Source organism: Taudactylus pleione, unplaced genomic scaffold, assembly GCF_031769625.1.
Source record: "Taudactylus pleione unplaced genomic scaffold, aTauple2 ptg000485l, whole genome shotgun sequence".
Lineage (NCBI taxonomy): Eukaryota > Metazoa > Chordata > Amphibia > Anura > Myobatrachidae > Taudactylus > Taudactylus pleione.
This window is the reverse complement of record NW_028284887.1, coordinates 3596916-3616713: the sequence shown is the minus strand read 5'-3', so window position 1 is coordinate 3616713 and position 19798 is coordinate 3596916. Positions and strand designations below refer to the sequence as shown.

General features: G+C 42.7%; 1 protein-coding gene across 2 annotated transcripts in view; it reads right to left on the bottom strand.

Annotated features, from left to right (window-relative positions):
* Positions 1-19798, bottom strand: part of RAP1GAP2 (RAP1 GTPase activating protein 2) — a 911161-nt gene that overhangs the window by 86831 nt on the left and 804532 nt on the right. For both annotated transcript variants that reach the window (XM_088449471.1, XM_088449472.1), the window contains 5 exons: positions 15768-15977; positions 8226-8329; positions 6843-6921; positions 5319-5372; positions 3901-3984 (listed from right to left, as the gene is read on the bottom strand). In XM_088449471.1, coding sequence (XP_088305597.1) covers positions 3901-3984; positions 5319-5372; positions 6843-6921; positions 8226-8329; positions 15768-15977 — 531 coding nt within the window. The remainder of the gene's footprint in view (positions 1-3900; positions 3985-5318; positions 5373-6842; positions 6922-8225; positions 8330-15767; positions 15978-19798) is intronic.

Here is a 19798-nt window from a genome sequence, read left to right as displayed (position 1 = left end):
TATAGGGAAGACTAAGAGGAGTTTGAAACTACGCAAACAGGAACATCTACGTAACATCAAAAACAATGTCAAGAATCACAGTCTGCCTAGACAAATTTCTGAAGTACATAAATCAGAAACAAAAGGGTTAACGGTTCTAGAACATATAGTGGAGGATTCAAGAGGGGGTAATAGAGAATTAACGTTGTCCAAGAGAGAAACTTATTGGATATATACACTGAATACTCTTTTTCCGAAGGGTTTGAATGAAGGGATTGATATAGTTTCTTTTTTATAAATTTATTGGTATCTATAAAGTTTATATAATAATCCTGTAATTAAGCTATGAAATGTATAATATATGTTATGGAGATCATTTAATGTGAAACTGGAAAAATGTTTTGGGTAATTAATTAAGCATATAGTTATGTGGGTATAAGTGCTCCCTCCACAAGGGTTTAATTAATGGGTTTCATTGGGATATTAACACGATTATAATTAAATAAATAAAATAGTATATTATTAATAATTATTAAAGTATTATTAAAATAATAACACAAAAGGGGTATAATATTAATATTAGGGGTATTGTATACATAGGGTATGCATCTTAATATAGATTAGATAGGTAAACATAGACACATTATTAATTAGAAGTCGGTTTCACTTATTCTTTAATGAGGTGTATAATCACTTAATATTCTGTAATTTGTTCACTTTTTATATAAGATCATCCAAAGGAATAATGTTTCAACTTATAATAGATATAGGGGTGTTAAAAAGTAGTTATGGTGAGCGGGAGTAAAGATTATGGTATGTATATCAATAAAGATAGCAGTCATCAATATAGTAATTGTAATTGAATAAAAACAAAAAACCAGGATTAAATACATTTTAATATTGTTGCCTACCTTTATTTAAGCAGTTAAAATATCCAAAAATATGTATTAGTGTGGACGATTATATCTTCCCATAAGGCTAGTAATCATTACCCTATGATAAAATGTTTAGTTTAAATAGCATTAATATTATTGCTTCTGTTGCTAAGGTTACTATAAACAAAACTAACATATGATAGACATTTAAAATGCCGCCGGTTTCCAAGGAAATGGACGCTACATTTTCTGTTACCACTGAAGCGGCACAAACATGCTCAGTGTAAGGAGCATGTGTTCGCCCCATTACAATCCAGCAGAGATGTTGCGCACGGGGTGATAGCCCTAAGACAGGTAGGGACACCGATCACTACAAGCCGGGTAGTGATTTATGGATAAACCGCGTGATCATATGACAATTAGTAAAATCTTGTTTATGTCTGTCACTATGGAGATGTAAGCCGGACATAGAGCACTGATGGATCACATGGGCTGCGTTAAGCCAATTAGAAGAGAACTACAAAAACGAGGGGAAAGCTGGGATTGATTTTTTAAATTACTTTATTATATCAATTTGATTACAATAAGGCTTTAAATAGATAAGCGCTTTATTAGTAGAACGGTTTAGCTATTTAGTTTGGGTAATTGGATTCATTAGAACCTTATTTAAAGGATGGTATTTAATGTTTGTTCTACATTCCAATAGGATATGAGAGGAAGTGATGTCACAGTCTTAAGGGTTTATAAGGTAGAATAATTAAATTAATTAATTGTGGCAGTGGAACTGAGTTTAAGAAGGACCTAAAAAGTGAGTAGTGGATTGATTAACTAAAGGAATGTTCCAGTTATGTTCTGGGTTGGAATTTTATTTTATTTTTGTAATATGATGTTATATGCAGTCTCGTTGTGTTGATAAATCTAAGAGGAATACTATAAATGAGGTTATGGCATTGAACTGTGCATATTTGGACAAGATATTAATTATTTGAATTATGGAAGTTGTAATATTGTATTAAGTATATTAATTATTTAAACAACAGAGGTCATGTGTGTAAAGTTTATAAATGAAGGTAATTATTGAAGGTTTATTATTAATGTAGTGAAAACATTGAGAAATTATAGGGTTAATTGAGACATACAATTTAGAACCTATATCTTTTAATATTTACAGGTGTTGTATAGTCTAATGTTGATGATCTAAAGATCTGATTTATCCCAATATATATAACAAGTGTGAGGTATGTAATTTAAGTTAAATATTGATTAAAGCCGAACAAGTATGTTGATATGTTACAATTGTGACCAGGTGGAATTTTTATTTTATATTTTAAATAGGTTAGTTATTGATTGATTCTGAGAGCCGTCTAGATCACTGTCATGCCATATCTTTAAGCATATTTACTTTGAGGTATGTTTCCTGTGATATAAGCACTGAGTTATAATTATTATTTTGTGTTTATCTAATTTTTGTACCAGAAACACCTAGTATATATGTATAAATATGTATTTTATAGATCTGCCCCTGATGAAGTCTTGATGTAAGACGAAACGCGTAGGGTTTATACAAATGGTGGACATTGTGCTGTAAACCTTCACTCATTTGTAAGGTGTGGAGAAATCTATTTTTATCTGTATAAAGGATGTTGACATATTAACATATTCATGTAAAAACATTTGTCCATCTGAATTTTCAAATTTTTTAATAAAAAGTGTATTAATATTGGCCTTTGGGCTTATCTTGGGTGTTTTTCTGGTGTGAGGGTATATTTTAGAACCTCAAGGATGACGACAAAACAAGTTCTATCATATGAACTTTTCAATCAGCTCTGAAAAGCGAGCACGAAAATTGATATCTACATCCATAAAAAAGGAAAGAATTGGAACCTATAAGCCCTGACGGGATTGTTATATACAAAGAATATAAGGATTGTCCGTTTTATTGAGTGTGTTGAAGTGTCCTTGAAGTGATTGTATTGTGTGTGTGTGTATATATATATATATATATATATATATTGACATACTATAATTGTTTATTACTATAATTGTATCTATTTGCAAAGATATACTATGAGTTGTCAAAATTGCATACTCCTATATATATATATAAATAATATAGGAGTATGCAATTTTGATAACTCTTAGTACACTTTTGCAAATAGATACAATTGTAGTAATAAACAATTGTAGTATGTCAATTGCATTTACATTTTTACAATATAATTAATTGTGAATTAATACCTATCACAGTAGAATTGATATAAATCCTCAATGTTTATTTTTATACTATCCAATAGAGAACTGTTTTGCAATTTCGTTTTTAGAGGAAAGTATTTCATACAAATATATTTCATCACAGAGCAATGCAGATGAAATATAATTACAAAATAATACAATGCAATGTGTTAAAAAGTATTAGCATTATTAAAAGGTGAAACCTACAATCCATCTTTTGATGACAAAGTGTTACAAGCACTCGTGACTATATTTGTCCTACTTTAACAATAATATGTATCTGTGTCAGTAGATTGAGCAGATTGTTACTAGGACTGAGAATAAAGAGGGGGAGGGTACTGATACCATATGTCACCTATTAAGTAGCGACAAGCACCCTCTTGCCGTCTTGTTTGTAGATTAGTTTATAGCACTTGCTGCTTCTGTTAGCAGTAATTTGTTGCAAATACTTGTTCTGTAGGCAGAGTCCCACTGCATATTGATCTTTGGGTTATATATCTTGCATGACCAACCTTTGTCAAATGTACTTACCATAACCGGATCTGAAAAACATTTATAAAGCAATAATGTTTATATATTACGCTGTATTTAGTGGTGTGAATATTTACTATTGATCTTATTGCTGTAATGATGAGTAGGTTTGTACAGCCAAATATAAAGCATTTACCTACAGGTAATATGTGATACATTAGAAGCAAAAACAGAACTAATAATTACACAGTTATAAATATTAGTATCAATAAGCACATAATTTCTAATAAAAGATAAGTCTAATGCAGAGTATATCCCAGAATTCAGAGATCTCTTTACTCACTTGCTTATATTTTTGATATATGACGCCAAACTTGAAAGTATTATTGATTTCATGTTCATCATAGGTAACAATCATTTGTGAAGCCTGAAATACATAGAAATACACCAGAGTTCAACTATTTGTGAGAATGTACAAATATATGGAGAGAAAAATCAGCTGTGGATGTGAAAGATTAAGGGCCTCATTCTGAGTCCCACGGAGCCACAGCGCTGCAGCCACATCCGCGTCTTATGCTAATGCCATGGACAATGTCTTTTAAACTAAGATACCCACTTGCAACGCCTTACGCTCAGGTGAGCCGAGAGGGAGAAAGTGGGTACTCTTTACCTGGGCCCGGGCCTTTTGGAGGGATGCGGTACTTAATGCAGTGAGAGAGTGGACCCCCTGCTGCACCAGTCTCTCTCCCCAGCCCAGCACACAAGCTGTCAATCCTATCTCTCCCTGCGTGATGTGTGAGGGGAGCGATCACACTTACCTTCTGTCCCTCCTACCCCGGGATACCGGTGCCAAAGGATCTGGCCACACCACCTCCAAGTACAGGGCCCGGCAGAGCTGACAGCAGCACTGCTTGCGCCCGTGGGTGCAGATATAGTGAGTGCAGGGAGTGTCATTGCTATGGGGCCCAGAGGCTTAGAGGGCACACCTCTGTGGCCTGACTCGACTGTACCAGGTCATAAAGTTGTCTACCAGGTTTCCGGAATTGCCAGCTAAGCACTGTGTGGCATAATGTGAATTTTAGGGAACTGTGTGGCATGTGTACTGGAGGCAGTACAATGTGGCATATTGTTGACTTGGGCACTACAATGGGCACTACAATGTGAAATAATATGAACTGGGGGCACTGTGTAGTTTAATGCAAACTAAGGGCATAACATTAACTAGGGCACCACTATACTCTAGGTTCATAAATGAGTAGGGCACTACTTGGCACATAAAATGAACAACTACAGCTGAGAGAGGGATCTCTCAATAAGGGGGAAGGGGCCCCTTCAAAATGTTGCCATGGAGCCCAATATGTTCTGGCTATGCCCCTGCTTTCACCTACTGAAATCCATCTCAGTGCGTCTTTAGATGGTTGCACCATCGAAACTTGCACCAGCCTTATGGCAGGTGCAGTTTCTCCACCTGAACATGGACTCCAGCGTGAGCGGATTTGAGTCTTTGGGCACAGCCCGTATTTGCAGCATCTTTGGACCCAGCCCGCGCCACGTCCCCGTTACCTCCCAGGTACACTCACTAAAATCCACACTTCCTGCACCCAAATTCGTTCTGCATCTCTGTGCGGTAACAATAGGGATAAAGTGTGACTCAGATGCATGTGTAGTACTTACAACACTGGCCAACTACATGAACATCGGCATTGCGTGTGACTCAGAACCAGGCCCGTAATGTTCTCTGTTAAGCAATGTGTGGCCTACCTTGGGATACAGAACAGGATTGAATTTGAGTCCAGTGGCATCATCACATAAGGCCTGAAATAATATGATAAAACAATATTCATGAGTTCTCAGATATATTTTTTTTCAGAATGTGTCTAAAATATAATCAATTGCACTTAAAAGTTTCCCTGTCTTCTCCCACTCTACTCTTGGCATTCCTGGCATTCCCCTTGTCCGAGGCATCACGGGCTACAGATCAAAAAAAAGAGTCCAGGAGGCAGCAATGTAACAGGGCTTTATTGCTCCCTGTGCCGACCACGCCCCCGGAGCACATGACATAATGATGCCATGCAGAGGGGGACAGGCCACCAGCGCCGGTAGTTACAACACTGCCCAGTGCATCTTTTGAGGGGCTGCAGTGTGCATGTTTGGAGCGTCCAAAGGATGCTCCGTGCGGTACTACAGCAGCGATTCTGTCTGCAGGGTGTCATTTCAGGCATTTCAGGGGCCGTGGGGCAGCAACGGTGCCGTCTCACAGGGCCCTGCGGTCTGTGTGGTGGCACCGCTTGCACACTTCTAGTTGTGGCCCTGTTTTCAATAATATGACAAAATTACATTAACTTACATTTGCTCATTCTAGATGCACTGAAATGTACATATGAAGAATGCTAAATGTTGTGATAGTCATCAGGGGCGTAGAGAGCCACGCGGGGCCCCGGTAAAGAGGGGACGTGGCCCAATCGCTGGAGGTGTGGCCACACTCCCTTGAAAAAAAAAATATTGTTTTGCAGCGCCGCGAAGCTGCGCGCCAGGGAGGGGGCGCTGTGAGCCCCTCAGCCCGGCGCAAAGCCAGAGGGGGGTGCGATCAGTGTGATCGCTCCCCCCTTCATGCATAGGAGATTGCTGTGGCTGCTGCTTAGCAGCCGCAACCAATCTCCCACTGCAGCCCAGCACACGCTGTGTGCTGGGCTGCTGTAGAGCGAGGGAGGAAGTAAGGGAGGGGCGGCGCCGGACCCGGGCCCCCGCCGGGCCCCTCTGGAAGCCCGGGCCCGGGTAAAATGTACCCGCTCCACCCCCCTCTCGGGGCCCCTGATAGTCATCAACTAAAGTATGACAATACAGAAGGGGGGTGCACACTTGTATATGCACTCTGCACTAACATAAGCTGCACGGGACCTAATAAAACTCTCCCCAACTCATTGTTATATTGCATAAATGATCCCCCAAGTCTTATTAGAAGGGATAGGGGTGTATTTACTAAAGTGCAGGTTTACAAAAGTGGAGATGTCGCCCATAGCAACCAATCAGATTCTAGCTATTATCTTCTAGAAGGTGCTAGATAAATGATAAGTAGCATCTGATTGGTTGCTATGAGCACCTTAGTAAATATACCACAGATTATAGAAACATAGCAAATAAAACAGAGAAGAGACATTTACATGTAGAGGGGGAAACTGCACAGTATTTAATAAGTGAAAATAAACAGTAACAAGAGTAAGGATCGAAAGAGAGATTATGAAATTTAGTAGAGAATAGTGTCATAGTGATGACATCAGTGCTTACCTTTGCAATCTGAGGAATGCTGGGAAGTTTATTAAACCCAGCCAATGGTATTCGCTCGTGTAGAGTTTTTGCTTTTGACCTAAAAAAGCCCAGGCATTAAAAGAAAATGAATATACAAAAATATTAAACAAGAAGATGGTAAAGGCAAATTTTTTCTACAAAATTTAGGGCTCACACACGCACTGGCGTTCTCCTAGTGCTGTCTAAGGGCCTAATTCAGACCCGCTCTCTAAGCCGCGGATGCACGCATTGGGTGATAGTCGCCGGTTTGCGCAGGAGTATGCGTCAATATGCGCATGCTTGCGCCACTCAGTGCGATCGGGAATCGTGCGTTCGCAGAACACAGACTGGATGCTATTTTGAGTGACAGATAGCGCCGTTTGTGGGTGGTAACAGGCAGGGTCGGCTCTAGGGGTGTTCGACCAGTGCGGTCGCACAAGGGCGCCACCCCTAGACGGCGGCACCCTTCCCCAGCATCCCGCAGATGGTCTAATTGGGAGGGTGGGGACCCCCACAGCCACAGCTGTGCGGCGGTGCCGGACCCCCGGAGTGTGAATGGATGCCGCGCGCATGCACGCGCCATCCACTGACGGAAGAGGGCTGGGGGAAGCCCAGCCAGTGGCGGATTGCTGGGCTTTACCCCCAGCCTGACGTTATTTGGAGAATAACGTCACATAGGGGGTGTGGCCTATGGTAATTAGGACACGTCCCCCAAATTCTTCGCCGCGCTCGATAAGAGGGCGCCATATGATGGGCTGGCACAGGGTGCTCTGACCCCTGGAGCCGGCCCTGGTAACGGGAAGGTGCTTGTGAACGGGGGAGTGGTGCTGTGAACGCAGGCGTGTCTGGGCGACAAAATGGCGTTTTATGGGTGTGCATAATTAGCATGGAAGCGTCATTGTACATGTCACTTGGTTGTATTTCAGACTGCAGTGATCGCAGCGCTTGCAGCGGGGTAAGATCTACCTCAAGCGCTGCGTGCAGCTCCGATGGCTCTCGATGGTTCCGATTGTTCCTACACTTCCTGGAGATGACGTGTGTTAAGAGAGATAAGTGGGCGTCTTTATACCGCAGTGCGTTCACTCTGCCGTCGCTCTCTAAGACATAGAGGGCGTCCTTATACCAAAAAGTGTGATCGCGGCATTTGCATACCCGGCCCCTTTTAGCTACATGAGAGCGCAGCTTAGCGTCCGGGTCTGAATGAGCTCCTAAGTGCGAACTGTGTGGCAAGTGCAACTGTGTTTATCTTTTGGTGTTTAAGCAGAAGCTGTTTATTGCGTACATATGACATAACAGAATTGTCTCTCATGTTGGATCTGCGTTAAGCAAGAGATAATTAATAATTGGTAGATTAGTTAGAAATTATGCATATATTTTGAATACCTGAGTATAATTCTTAAATATTCTATGCTGTCGGCCTCTTCACATTTTATTGAAAGGATCAAGTTCCCCAGGCTGCTTCCAGTGCAGTAAAAATTTAAATGGTCCTGAAAAAGCAAAGACGCAATTTATGTTAGTAGTGTACAACCAACTTATATACCTACAAGCATTGCACACGGTTTATCTTACTGTATATACCTACAAGCATTGCACACGGTCTCTCTTACTGTATATACCTACAAGCATTGCACACGGTCTCTGTTACTGTATATACCTACAAGCATTGCACACGGCCTCTCTTACTGTATATACCTACAAGCATTGCACACGGTCTCTCTTACTGTATATACCTACAAGCATTGCACACGGTCTCTCTTACTGTATATACCTACAAGCATTGCACACGGTTTCTCTTACTGTATATTTTGCTGTTGCTTTTTTGCCAGATTAGGAAAATTGATTAACTGAAGAAAATAATAGACTTTTTTATTTTAATAAAGTTATGAATATCTGTAAGCATTTGCAATTATAGTGTTTACTGCCTTCAGAAAACTTTTATTTCTAGATTTTCAAATGCCCACTTGCAACTTAAGCCGGGTACACTCTGGGCCTGATTCAGAGCCGGATGCTCTTTCAGAGCGCTCGCTCTGAATCAGGGCGGCTTTTTTTTTTTTTTGGAGCCGGCATCCTGGCCGCTCACTAAGCTGTGGGTGACCACCCACAGCTTTCCAACAGATTTTGCGAGCGGCCAGGTGATGGTCGCGATGGTCACGACCATTGCGACCATCGGGCTTGCAACAAGACCTTTGTGGTAGGGTCTCGTCCGTCGCAAGCCCCAGTGAGCTTCCGGCTCTAATAGAGCCGGAAGCTCACTACTGACACCACTCGTGATGTCAGTAGGGCCGCCCCCAAACGACAGGAGTTCCTTACGGGAACGCTTCCGTTTGGCCAGCCACCCCCCCCCCCCGTCCCAATCCGCCTACCAAACAGGGCGAGCTGTCAACATCGACAGCCGCCCCTTTTGGATGCGAGCGCCGGAGCGAGTGATTTCTCGCCCGCTCCGGGGCGAGTGCGCACTGCCCAGCAATCGACCCGCTTGTGAGCACTAAGCGCTCACGAGCAGGTCTGAATCAGGCCCACTGGACTATGGGCCTGATTCAGAGCCGGACGCTATTTGCGGTTGTTCGTCCAGAAAATAGGGGTGGCTATTAAAATGAACCGTTCGCTCTTTGCGGTCTGTTCACGCCTCTATGTCTGAACGAGCGAACAAAACTTGCGGTCGTTTTTTGAAAAAATACGCCCCCTGGCCGCTCGCATCCTACGTCATGTCCGCTATTTATTAGATTAATCGAGTACATCGACCAGCGTATGAACTGCTCGCTATTCTTGTGGTTGGTTTTTGCTACCACAATCTTGCGAGCAGTTCTGGCTATAAAATAACCCAGTGACGTTTTTCAATGACGCTGCTGTATTAATTATGCACACCCTTAGAACGCCCGTTTTGACCTTTAAGCACGCCTGCGTTCTGATCTCCACTCCCCGTTTTCAAGCACCTTCCCCTGTTACCACCCACATACGCCTCATTCTGTCACTCAGAATAGCAGGTATTCGCTATTTAGCGAACAAACGATTTTCGGCCGCACTGACTGGTTCGCGCATGCATATTACGATCCGTACGCATGCGCAGTTGGGTAAACATCGCTCGGAGCGAACGAGCGGCCGCTTACGAGCGGCTCTGAATCAGGCCCTATGTGTACTGGGACTATATGTCTGAGCATTGTTATGAACTACGGAACAATCACTTGTTCCACCCTTCATTAACAAGAATGGGGCCGCTTGCGATATCGTCAGGTTTGATGTGCAGCACATCAAACCTGACTAAGTTGCATGCGACCGCGGGAGCGCACATATCGTGTATACACACTGCACGATAGGTCGTTACGATTTGGACAAATTATAATGACATCGGCCAAGTGTGTATCCGGCTGTATACTAAACCATTCCTTTATTTTCCTCCAATGGTATTCACCCCGAGATTGTATACTATTTTGGGATGCTTACTGTTTTACTTGGCTACAAGACAAAACTGCAGTAATCCCAATATATAGATGATCCATTGTCATACTTGCCTACTTTTTGTCCCTTCCCTACAAGAGGCCCAAGGGCCAAGTGTTGGGGGAAGCCCTTTTACATTGTCAGGCCCCTCCCACTGCTGCATGATAACTGCGTCATTGTCCAGCAAAGGCGGTGCTAGATGACACAAATTACAGGGTATTAAAGAGTGTTGACCAAAAGTAGTCGATCCCTATAAGTGTGCTGTGATGCAAAATGGTGCAAAGCACACTTAACCACTTGCCTGGCATGGTCGTATCAGATACGATCATACCAGACTGGGCTATCCCTGACATGGTCGTATCTGATACGACATGTCAGGAAAGCTCTGTGGGCGGCTGCTGGAAAATAAGTTTCTAGCAGCCACCAATCACAGAGGGACCTCCTGGTCCCTCTGCACACTGTCCCTCCCCGTGGGCCGGCCGATCACTTCTAGCAGTGATCGGATAGCCCAGCGCCGGCACACCCACCCCCGACAGCAGCCCGGCGGCTGCTGACAGGGCAGAGAAGGCAGCGCTGAGAGCGCTGTCCTTCTCTCCCTCATCCGGAGCTAGCAGCAGCATGGCGGCTGATGGCGGAGCAGAGCAGGCGCCGGGCAGAGAAGGACAGCGCCATCAGCGCTGTCCTTCTCTCTCTCTCCACCCCCGCTAGCAGCAGCCCGGCGGCTGCAAACTAGACAGAGCAGCCGCCGGGCAAATAGAAGGTAGCGCTTTCAGCACTGACCTTTTCTTTGCCCCTTCCCTGTCCCAACGCCCTGTTAACAGCGGCACCCCAGCGGCTGCAAACAATAGAGGGAGCAGCCGCTGGCCAAAGAGCCAACCCCTCCTCTCCCCCCCATTTTTGCAAGCCCCACCCCATGTATAAACAGCAAACCCCTATATATATATATATATATATATATATATATATATATAGTGTGTGTGTGTGTGGAGCCCCCCTACCGATGTCAAACAATCGATTGTTTCTATCGATGGCTGAACCAATCGTCCGTCGATGGTACAGCTGTCAATGACCAGAACTACAGTATACCATAAAATTTAAATTTTTATGGTATATGGTGTTTAAAAAAAAAATGAGTTGAAATAGTTTTAAAAAGATGTTCTTGACCTAATTCAATCATAAAAAAAACGACAATTTCGGAGCGGTTTTTGGAAAAAAATTTTGCCAGTTAAGTGGTTAAACAACCCTCGTCACCGGACAAGTATATAATTATAATATAAATGTACACTTAATATATATATTGCAACACATTTTTTAGGTATTGACTTTTCCCTTCTGTTGTATGATTCTCAAGTAAAAAGGGTTATAATATGAGTACATAAATAATAATATATAAACCGCATATAGAAAACAGTTCATAGCGATGTAATCACCTACTGTAAAGTCAGTGAAGTGTCACATTAGTATTTAGTAGAACAGCGATACAGTAAGTAAAATTCATAAAAGTCTCACTAATGTAGACTAAGCAATAAGTAGATATGATAAACCCAAGTGTTCTGTATAGCGGCACTTGACAGGCTTTCTTACTTCATAAAATCATTCTTGGAACTCTACAGTGGCTTCTAACATCATTATAATGATCTCTGTAAAAGGAAGTGCTGTTGTTGAAGAGCACTAATGGCGAGGCAAATACGTTAATGACCCCTTAATTACCAATTTTATTAATTAACAACTCACAAAGGTAGTTTCCAGTTTACCCATGTAATATTATTTATTTCCTGCTTTCTAAATTAAACTGTTTGCTTTAGACTTACAGGTTGAATCGCTCAGGGGCAAATTCAGGTTTTCTAGAGGGGGGGTCAAAATGCTTGATTTTAGAGCTGGTGTGGCTATCCCATGAAACATTAAGTAGCACATAACATGCTATAGTCTGCCCCATGCAAAGTGCAGTGTAATATTTCAAACATATATAGAGGCCTGTGATCTTTGTAAGCAGTTAGATGGGGCAGTACGGCTAGCCCGCCAGAGCTGTATTTGGGTTTTTTTTGTATGTGGGCACCATTCCACAATCTAAGTCTCTTACTCTGCAGAGTATTGGTTCAAGTCCATGAGTCTTGGGGAGTGACAGAAGAACCTAGCACCGGCGCTGGACATACTTGTACACATTAATCTACTTACATACTGGATAGTGTATGTCATACAGTATTAATATTTAATACCATAGATGGTCTATATCAGTGTTTCCCACATTCAGTCCTCAGAGAACCCAAATAGTGCATGTTTTCCAGGTCTCCCAGAAGGTGCTCCAGTGTATTAATTACTGGCTGACACATTTTAAAAGCTCCACAGGTGATGCTAATTATTTAAGTTTTGATATTGAGGAGATCTGTAGAACATGCACTGTTATGGGTCCCAGAAGACCAAGTTTGGGAATCACAAGCCTATAGGCTGAATGATAGAATGTAAAAAAATACCTATCTTTATCAAACATATTTAACTCATTTAAATAACAGAAGTGGTCAGGAAAAGGTTAAACATCTCATAATAAATATACATATCAACTATAACCAGTTGGAGCCAGAACCAAGTATCTGAGCACACATTCTCCCACCTCATGTTAAGATGCCTGTCTCTTCTTGCTGGCATCTGCTCTCTGGTCCGGTGCGCTGATTGAGCGCTCAGATCAGCACACACTGCAGACTTGGGGGTTGATGTATCAAGCGAAGACAGTGGAGAAGTGGACCAGTGGAGAAGTTGCCCATAGCAACCAGTCAGCTTCTACCTATCATTTTATAGAATGTGCTTGATAAATGCTACCTTGATTCTGATTCACTTCTCCGCTCTTTTCACTGCTTGATGCATCAATCTTTTGGTAGGAGAAGATGCTGCAACTGGGCATGTTCAGCAGCTCTGTCCCTTCACTTACATTGTATGGTGTGGCTGCTGGCTTGGCTATATGCCACTATATATTATTCAGTCATTCTTTAACATGTATCCTAGACATCTGACTTACAATAATACTCACAATGTTTACACTTTCCTTCCAGCCACTTACACAAGTGCTATATAGTCACAGTGTAAATAAACGCCAGTACACATAACACATTACAGTTACAATTATGCTTATATAAGGAAGCAATGTATGCAGATGTATATCTGTCCCATACTTGGAGAAGCCCAGGGAGAAGTAGGTGGGAGGTGTTGGGGGCGTGGCCGAATGGGTCACATCATTAAGCCCCACCCCTCTCTGCAATTTGCCTCGAACGGCGCATATTTAAATAAGGGGCAGGGGCAAAATGATGGGATTCTTATAGAATCGCATCATTAGGTCCACAAGAACATTCTCCTTATTCTGCCCACTTCATTAGGAAGTGGGCAGAATGTGGGAGAAATGTCTACCCTTCCGGGGGTGCGGGTGGTTACCCGAAAACTCGGGAACCTCCTTTAAATATTATATTTTCCCACTAACAAAACAATCTTCACATGTCCCCCTTTGCCGTGTGCATTGCCTTGTATCCCCCCTCCCCCGTAAGGGGCATGGCCATGCCTCCTGATTTGACCATGCCCTCCAGTACCCAGGCCCAGCTAATTATCAGCATCAGTGCAGACTTATACCAGCCTATACTTGGTGCAAATAATACGCATGGAAACAGGCGCATTTAAGCTTACATCCAATTATGCATAGCACTCAATTCCATCGACACACCACCACTAGACTTTTGGGCCTGATTCAGCATGGATCACAACTGTGATCGCAGCTGCTTAATCACACGCAATGAAGCTGCGCAAATATGCTAATGTCTGCTACTGCTCAGCCAGCACGGAAACGCCCACTACTACTTTCTCACATCCGTAATACCTCGCAGTCCTGACTATAAATCGGTAACATCGGAGACCATTGGCCCCTCACGCACAATTACAGCAGGTCTGACCTGTCTCAGAATTTGCAAGTACAGTCACACGCAGTAAGTACTCAGGCTGTGTAGGCAATCGTAGTGGCTAATTTATGCACACCCATGCAACGACGTTCAAACAGACAGGCACAGCTTTGTTTCTCCAACCACTCCCCCATCACCACCCCCAAACACTCACGGCCTGTCACTCACTCTGTGATGGATTCCACAGTGACTCCATAATCGCAGTGCGATCACCGCACATGCACAGTACGCAATATGGGTTGTCATCTTTGTGATGGAATGAACATGAGCAATAACAACTAAGTTGTAATCATTGTACAACATTGTGATCACCTGTGCCATTCTGAAGCGTCACGCCTTAGATCACACAGGTAGCGAGATCAGACACGCGCTGCGGGGCCTCATTCAGCAACTAGCAGCCTCACGGTTCAGTGTCTGTTGCTTTCCACTGACAGGACCATTCCCGCACGCTCCCACCGCTCATCATGCCCCCTTCATCACCCCAACCACTCCACCACCATGCACAAAAAAAAAAATATTTAAATTGAAGAAAATTACACTGGGCGGCCTTATTGGGCCACCTGCTGCTGAGGCACCTTGGAGAGAGCACTGCGGCACCCCAAAAGAGCCGTGGCGCACAATTTGGGAACCACTGGAATAGTCTGTTGTTGCTATAGCTAATATGGTGCTGTGATCTTATGCATATGAATTTATGAGATTAAACTTGCATTTATATGTGATTTATGTTTATGACCATCATTATAGAGTGCTGTGTTTTGTTCTATTTTTTCTTGTTGTAGCTAAAGGGTCTATGTACTAAGCCTTGGAAAGAGATAAAGTGGACAGAGATAAAGTACCAACCAATCAGCTCCTAACTTTTACAGACTGGTGGCCTGATTCACTACGGATCGCAATACTGCGTATGCACGCAGTTCAACTGTTATAGCAATCTAATCCACTGCAATCGCAATGCAAACTCAGCACAACATAAGGATGCCCACTTTACCTTACACACATCCATAATGTTTAGTAGAATAGTGAAACCATCGGTACAATCGAGTACCATCACATCCTCGCGCACCCTTGCACAAGCCCTGACCTTAGAAATTGCTAACTTCCACACACGCTATGAGACCTCACACTGCGTATGGCATCGCAGTGGATAATTTCTGCACGCCCCAGCAATGGCATGTGAACGCGCTGGTACGCCTACGTCTCCCCGGCCAACCCCCCGTCACCACCCACAAACGTTGCTTCCTGTCAATCACTCTGCGAGGGATCTGCGTAGCCTTTGTGATAGCAGTCCCGATCGCAATAGCTAGTTCGCACATGCGCACTGCGATGCATACGCATGTGCAGAAAGCAACAATCGGCCGATTGTGTGCATATTAGCAACTGCGATCCATGCTAAATTAGGCCCTGTGTTTGAAAAATGACGGGAGCTAATTGGTTGGTTCTTTATCTCCGTCCACATAAACTCTCCAAAAAAAAAAAAAATTACAAGTCAAGTGTATAGGTCTCAGTGCATCTGTCATTGTATCATTTTATCCCAATGTGTAATAATAAATCAACAAACCTTTCCCAAAAAATGCTTTCTGTAGGCCCGGGCTGAGCTTTTATATTCTAGTTTATATCCGTACGTGCTGGGACTCATCGGCTCTTCCTCCTCATCACAAATACTGCTGTCTGAAGATGTTGGGGTGCTTATATTTTCTGGATCTTCTATCCAGTAACCCCCAAACTGAGGCAGGATAATCAGTGGAAAGATGGTCTCCTTCTCCAAAATCTACAACATGGAACGACAGTTAGGTCAAGTTACTAGCATGGCAAAAGCTGAGCAACCATATTACATTCTAGTGGCACACACTTCACCAGTATAGTGACGCTGCATGAAAGCGCATTAAATGTTTATTTAGTAACAGGAGAATTAGATAAACAGATTGTACCTTGTAGAAATTAGTCAAAAAAAAGTTGTCAGGTTAATCAGTTAAAAGCAGAATGTATTCATATTAAGACTTAGGGGGTGATACTGAGTCAGTGGCAGGGAAGGCATCGAGCACTTTGCTCTGCGCATGCATCCGAGATGCATTGCACCTACGTCCTGATAGTTACCACCTAGGGGACGCAGAAGGGAATTGCATTGAGAACCTTTCAATATTGATGAGCATTTCTGGTTGGTAACTGGGGGGTGCCTCACAGGCGGGGGCGTGTCACAGGGATGTCAGCATCTAAACACGCAGTTCCACTGACATCAGTAGCCATGGTCCCTTGGATATTCTGCGCCTGCCATAGGCAGGTGCAATGTCTGATGATCGGCCGATAGTTCACCTTTGTACACACATCAGCAAATTTTTGCAGCTGCTGGTGGGCATCTCAATAGGATGCCAATCGGCCATGGCATTAAAATAAAGCAGCTACTGCAACTGCGTCCACCTCTGAATCACCCCCTTGGTTTATATTGAATTATATACCTATGCCTATTATACTTGCCGACATTCAGCTCCCTCATTCCGGGAGGGAGCTGAATGCTGAGGGTCTGTTTTGTGAGCGGGACCAGTGGCGGGGCCGCATGGTCGCATCATCGTGGCCCTGCCCCTTCCTCACAATGACGAAAATAAAGGCATTGTGAAGCAGTCATCGGGCCCCCCGCAGTGGGGGTTTCTAGTAGGTAGTCGGGAGGGCAGGTGGCAGCCGGGAGGCTTGCCTGCCTTTACGGGGGGTCGGGAGCGGCACCAGATATTCGGGAGGCTCCCGACCAAATCGGGAGAGTAGGCAAGCCTGTTGCATCTGTCTTATTCTATCATTAACCCTTGTTTTCTAATTGATGTTTTCGGCCTCACATTAATATAGATTTCATTATACTCAGTTTCCCTAACAAACATCTGTTTGCCTTTTAGGCTCACTATCCTACCTATGGAGACATCTCAGGTCAGCCCTCTGCTGTTTATCTCTTACCTCTTCTGTTTTTTTTGTTTTTTTCCGCACATTTTTTTAAATCGTTTATTAGTTTTATAGGACTAGATATATAAAGCAGTATTACATCTCAATGGACATAGAATCTAGAGATAAACAGTAAATCTCTAATACATAACAATTGTACATATCAACAAATATAATAAACAAAAAAAAGAAAAGTTCTTCTATGTTATAGTAATTGAAAAAAAACAACCTAAAATATTGCAATAAAACTATAGTAGAATAACTATTATATAGTAAAAGAAAAAGGTAAAGAGATAAAGCAGAAAAATAGTGTGACTAAAAAAAAGGAAAAAGGTGGGGAAGGGAGAAAAATATAAGTATAAATATAAGCGAGCCAGGGGGACAGAATAATAACGGAAAAAAAGTAAATGAATCAAATAAAAAATAATGAATAAATAAAGAGAAAATAATGAAACCGGGTCGGAAATATGAATCATAGTTCACATGAGGCCAGGAAGGGTAACCGCCTGAGAGGAGTACCAGAAGGACCAAACACAGTGAAACTTCTCCACTGAGTTATTCAAAAGACTGGTAGTGTACTCCATTTTTGATATAAAACAAATTCTGTTCAAGAGTTGTTGACGTGTTGGAGTATCAGGTTTTTTCCAGTTACATGCTATTTGGTATTTAGCTGTGAAGAATCAATTTGTTCGTATTTTTATAAACCTGGTCTACTGGAGCACACAGTAACAGGTTGGCAGGTGATAGAGAGAAAGGTATATTTACAACTGATGATATAAGGGTACGGACCATGTTCCAGAATGGAATAATTTTTGGACATGTCTACCAAGTATGATAAAATGTGCCAATTTGGCCGCATTGTCTCCAACACAGGTCAGAAGTGTTAGGAAACATTTGATGAAGGCGCTCCGGGACTAGATACCATCTGGTAAAAACTTTATATGAGTTTTCTTTGATAGCTACACTAAGAGAACATTTGGAGAGAGTGAGACGTATTATTTCCCAGGTATCGTCTCCCAGTGGTTGTCACAGGTCTGCTTCCCATGTGAGTTCGTGTATAGAGAGTGAGGGGGACTCCAATGTCAAAACAGAATGGTAGAGAAAGGATATAGTGCCCCTATCAGTAGGTCGGTATATGCACAGTTTTTCTATTGGGGACGGTGTATGAAGCTGGAGGGTAGAAAGTGTTGACGTAGCAAAGTGTCGGAGTTGTAGATATTGGTAGTGAGAGGAGTCAGGGATGTTATATGTCTGCTGAAAATCACCAAAGTTTTGTGGAGCAAATTGTCCCACAATATGACAGATACGTGTGATATCTGCTGCAGACCAGATAGATGCTACAGCAGACAAGAGCCCTGGTGTAAAGGAAGGATTGTGCCACAGGGGGGTCTGAGGAGAAGGGTACTTGGAAAGAGCAAATTTTTTGTTAAGAGTGTCCCATGTAGAGAGTGTTAAAGCTACTGCCGGGGCTGAAAGTACGGACCTAGGTCAGTGTTTACGTGGTAGCCAGGGTAAGTATGAAATTAAGTCCACCCCCACCAGAGCTCCCTCTAGGTCTACCCATCGTTTAGTGAAAATAGGGGCATGCCAAGCCACCATTTGGCTCAAATGAGAGGTGTTATAGTACCGTAGGAGCATTGGTAATCCTAGTCCCCCGTTCGATGATCGTCTAGCTATGATTTCCCTTCTCATTAGAGGTTTTTTATAATTCCAGACGAAATTACAGTACAAAGATAAAGAACTCTGGTCGGTACTGCGACCGGGAGCGTCTGAAACAAATACAACAACTTAGGTAAAACGTTCATTTTAATAGCGTTTATACGGCCAATCCATGATATAAAGTGGGACTTCCACTGTAGTAAGTCATGTTCAATAGACTTAAACAGTGGAGGATAATTAGCTTGATACAGACAGTCATATGTTTTTAGTAATATTAACCCCAAGATATGACAAGGAGTCTTTTCTCCAATTGAATTCAAAATTCAGCCGTAGCAGTTGTCTCAGATCTCTCGAGAGATGAAGAGGAAGAGCTTCCGATTTGCTATTATTAATTTTGTAGCCTGATAAATCTCCATAGATAGATAGTTCACAAAACAAATTTGGTAATGAGATAAGCGGTTTAGTCATGGTAAGAAGGACATCGTCCGCAAATAATGAGAGTGTATATTGAGAGGTCCCAACAGACACACCAGTAATATCGGGATTTATACGTATACTTCTAGCAAGTGGCTCTATGATCAGCGCAAAAATAAGAGGTGACAATGGGCACCCTTGTCGTGTTCCATTGGTTATATTGAATTGGTCTGAAAGCAGTCCCCCAGCAAGAATAGAAGCCGTAGGATTATAATATAGGGCTTTAATAGCTTGTAAGAATTTACCTCTAAAACCAAAGGCGGAGAGCGTGTGCATCATAAATGGCCAGGCGACCTTATCAAAGGCTTTCTCCACGTCCAGAGCAAGCACAAGAGAGTGAAGTTGATGTGTATTAATATAGTGAATAATATCCACTGTTCGTCTGGTGTTGTCAAGTGCTTGCCTAGACGGGACAAAGCCCACCTGATCAGGGTGAATAAGGTCGGGTAATATGGGATTAAGCCTAGTTGCAAGTATTTTCGCAAACATTTTTAAGTCGGCATTAAGTAGTGATATGGGTCGGTAATTAGAAGC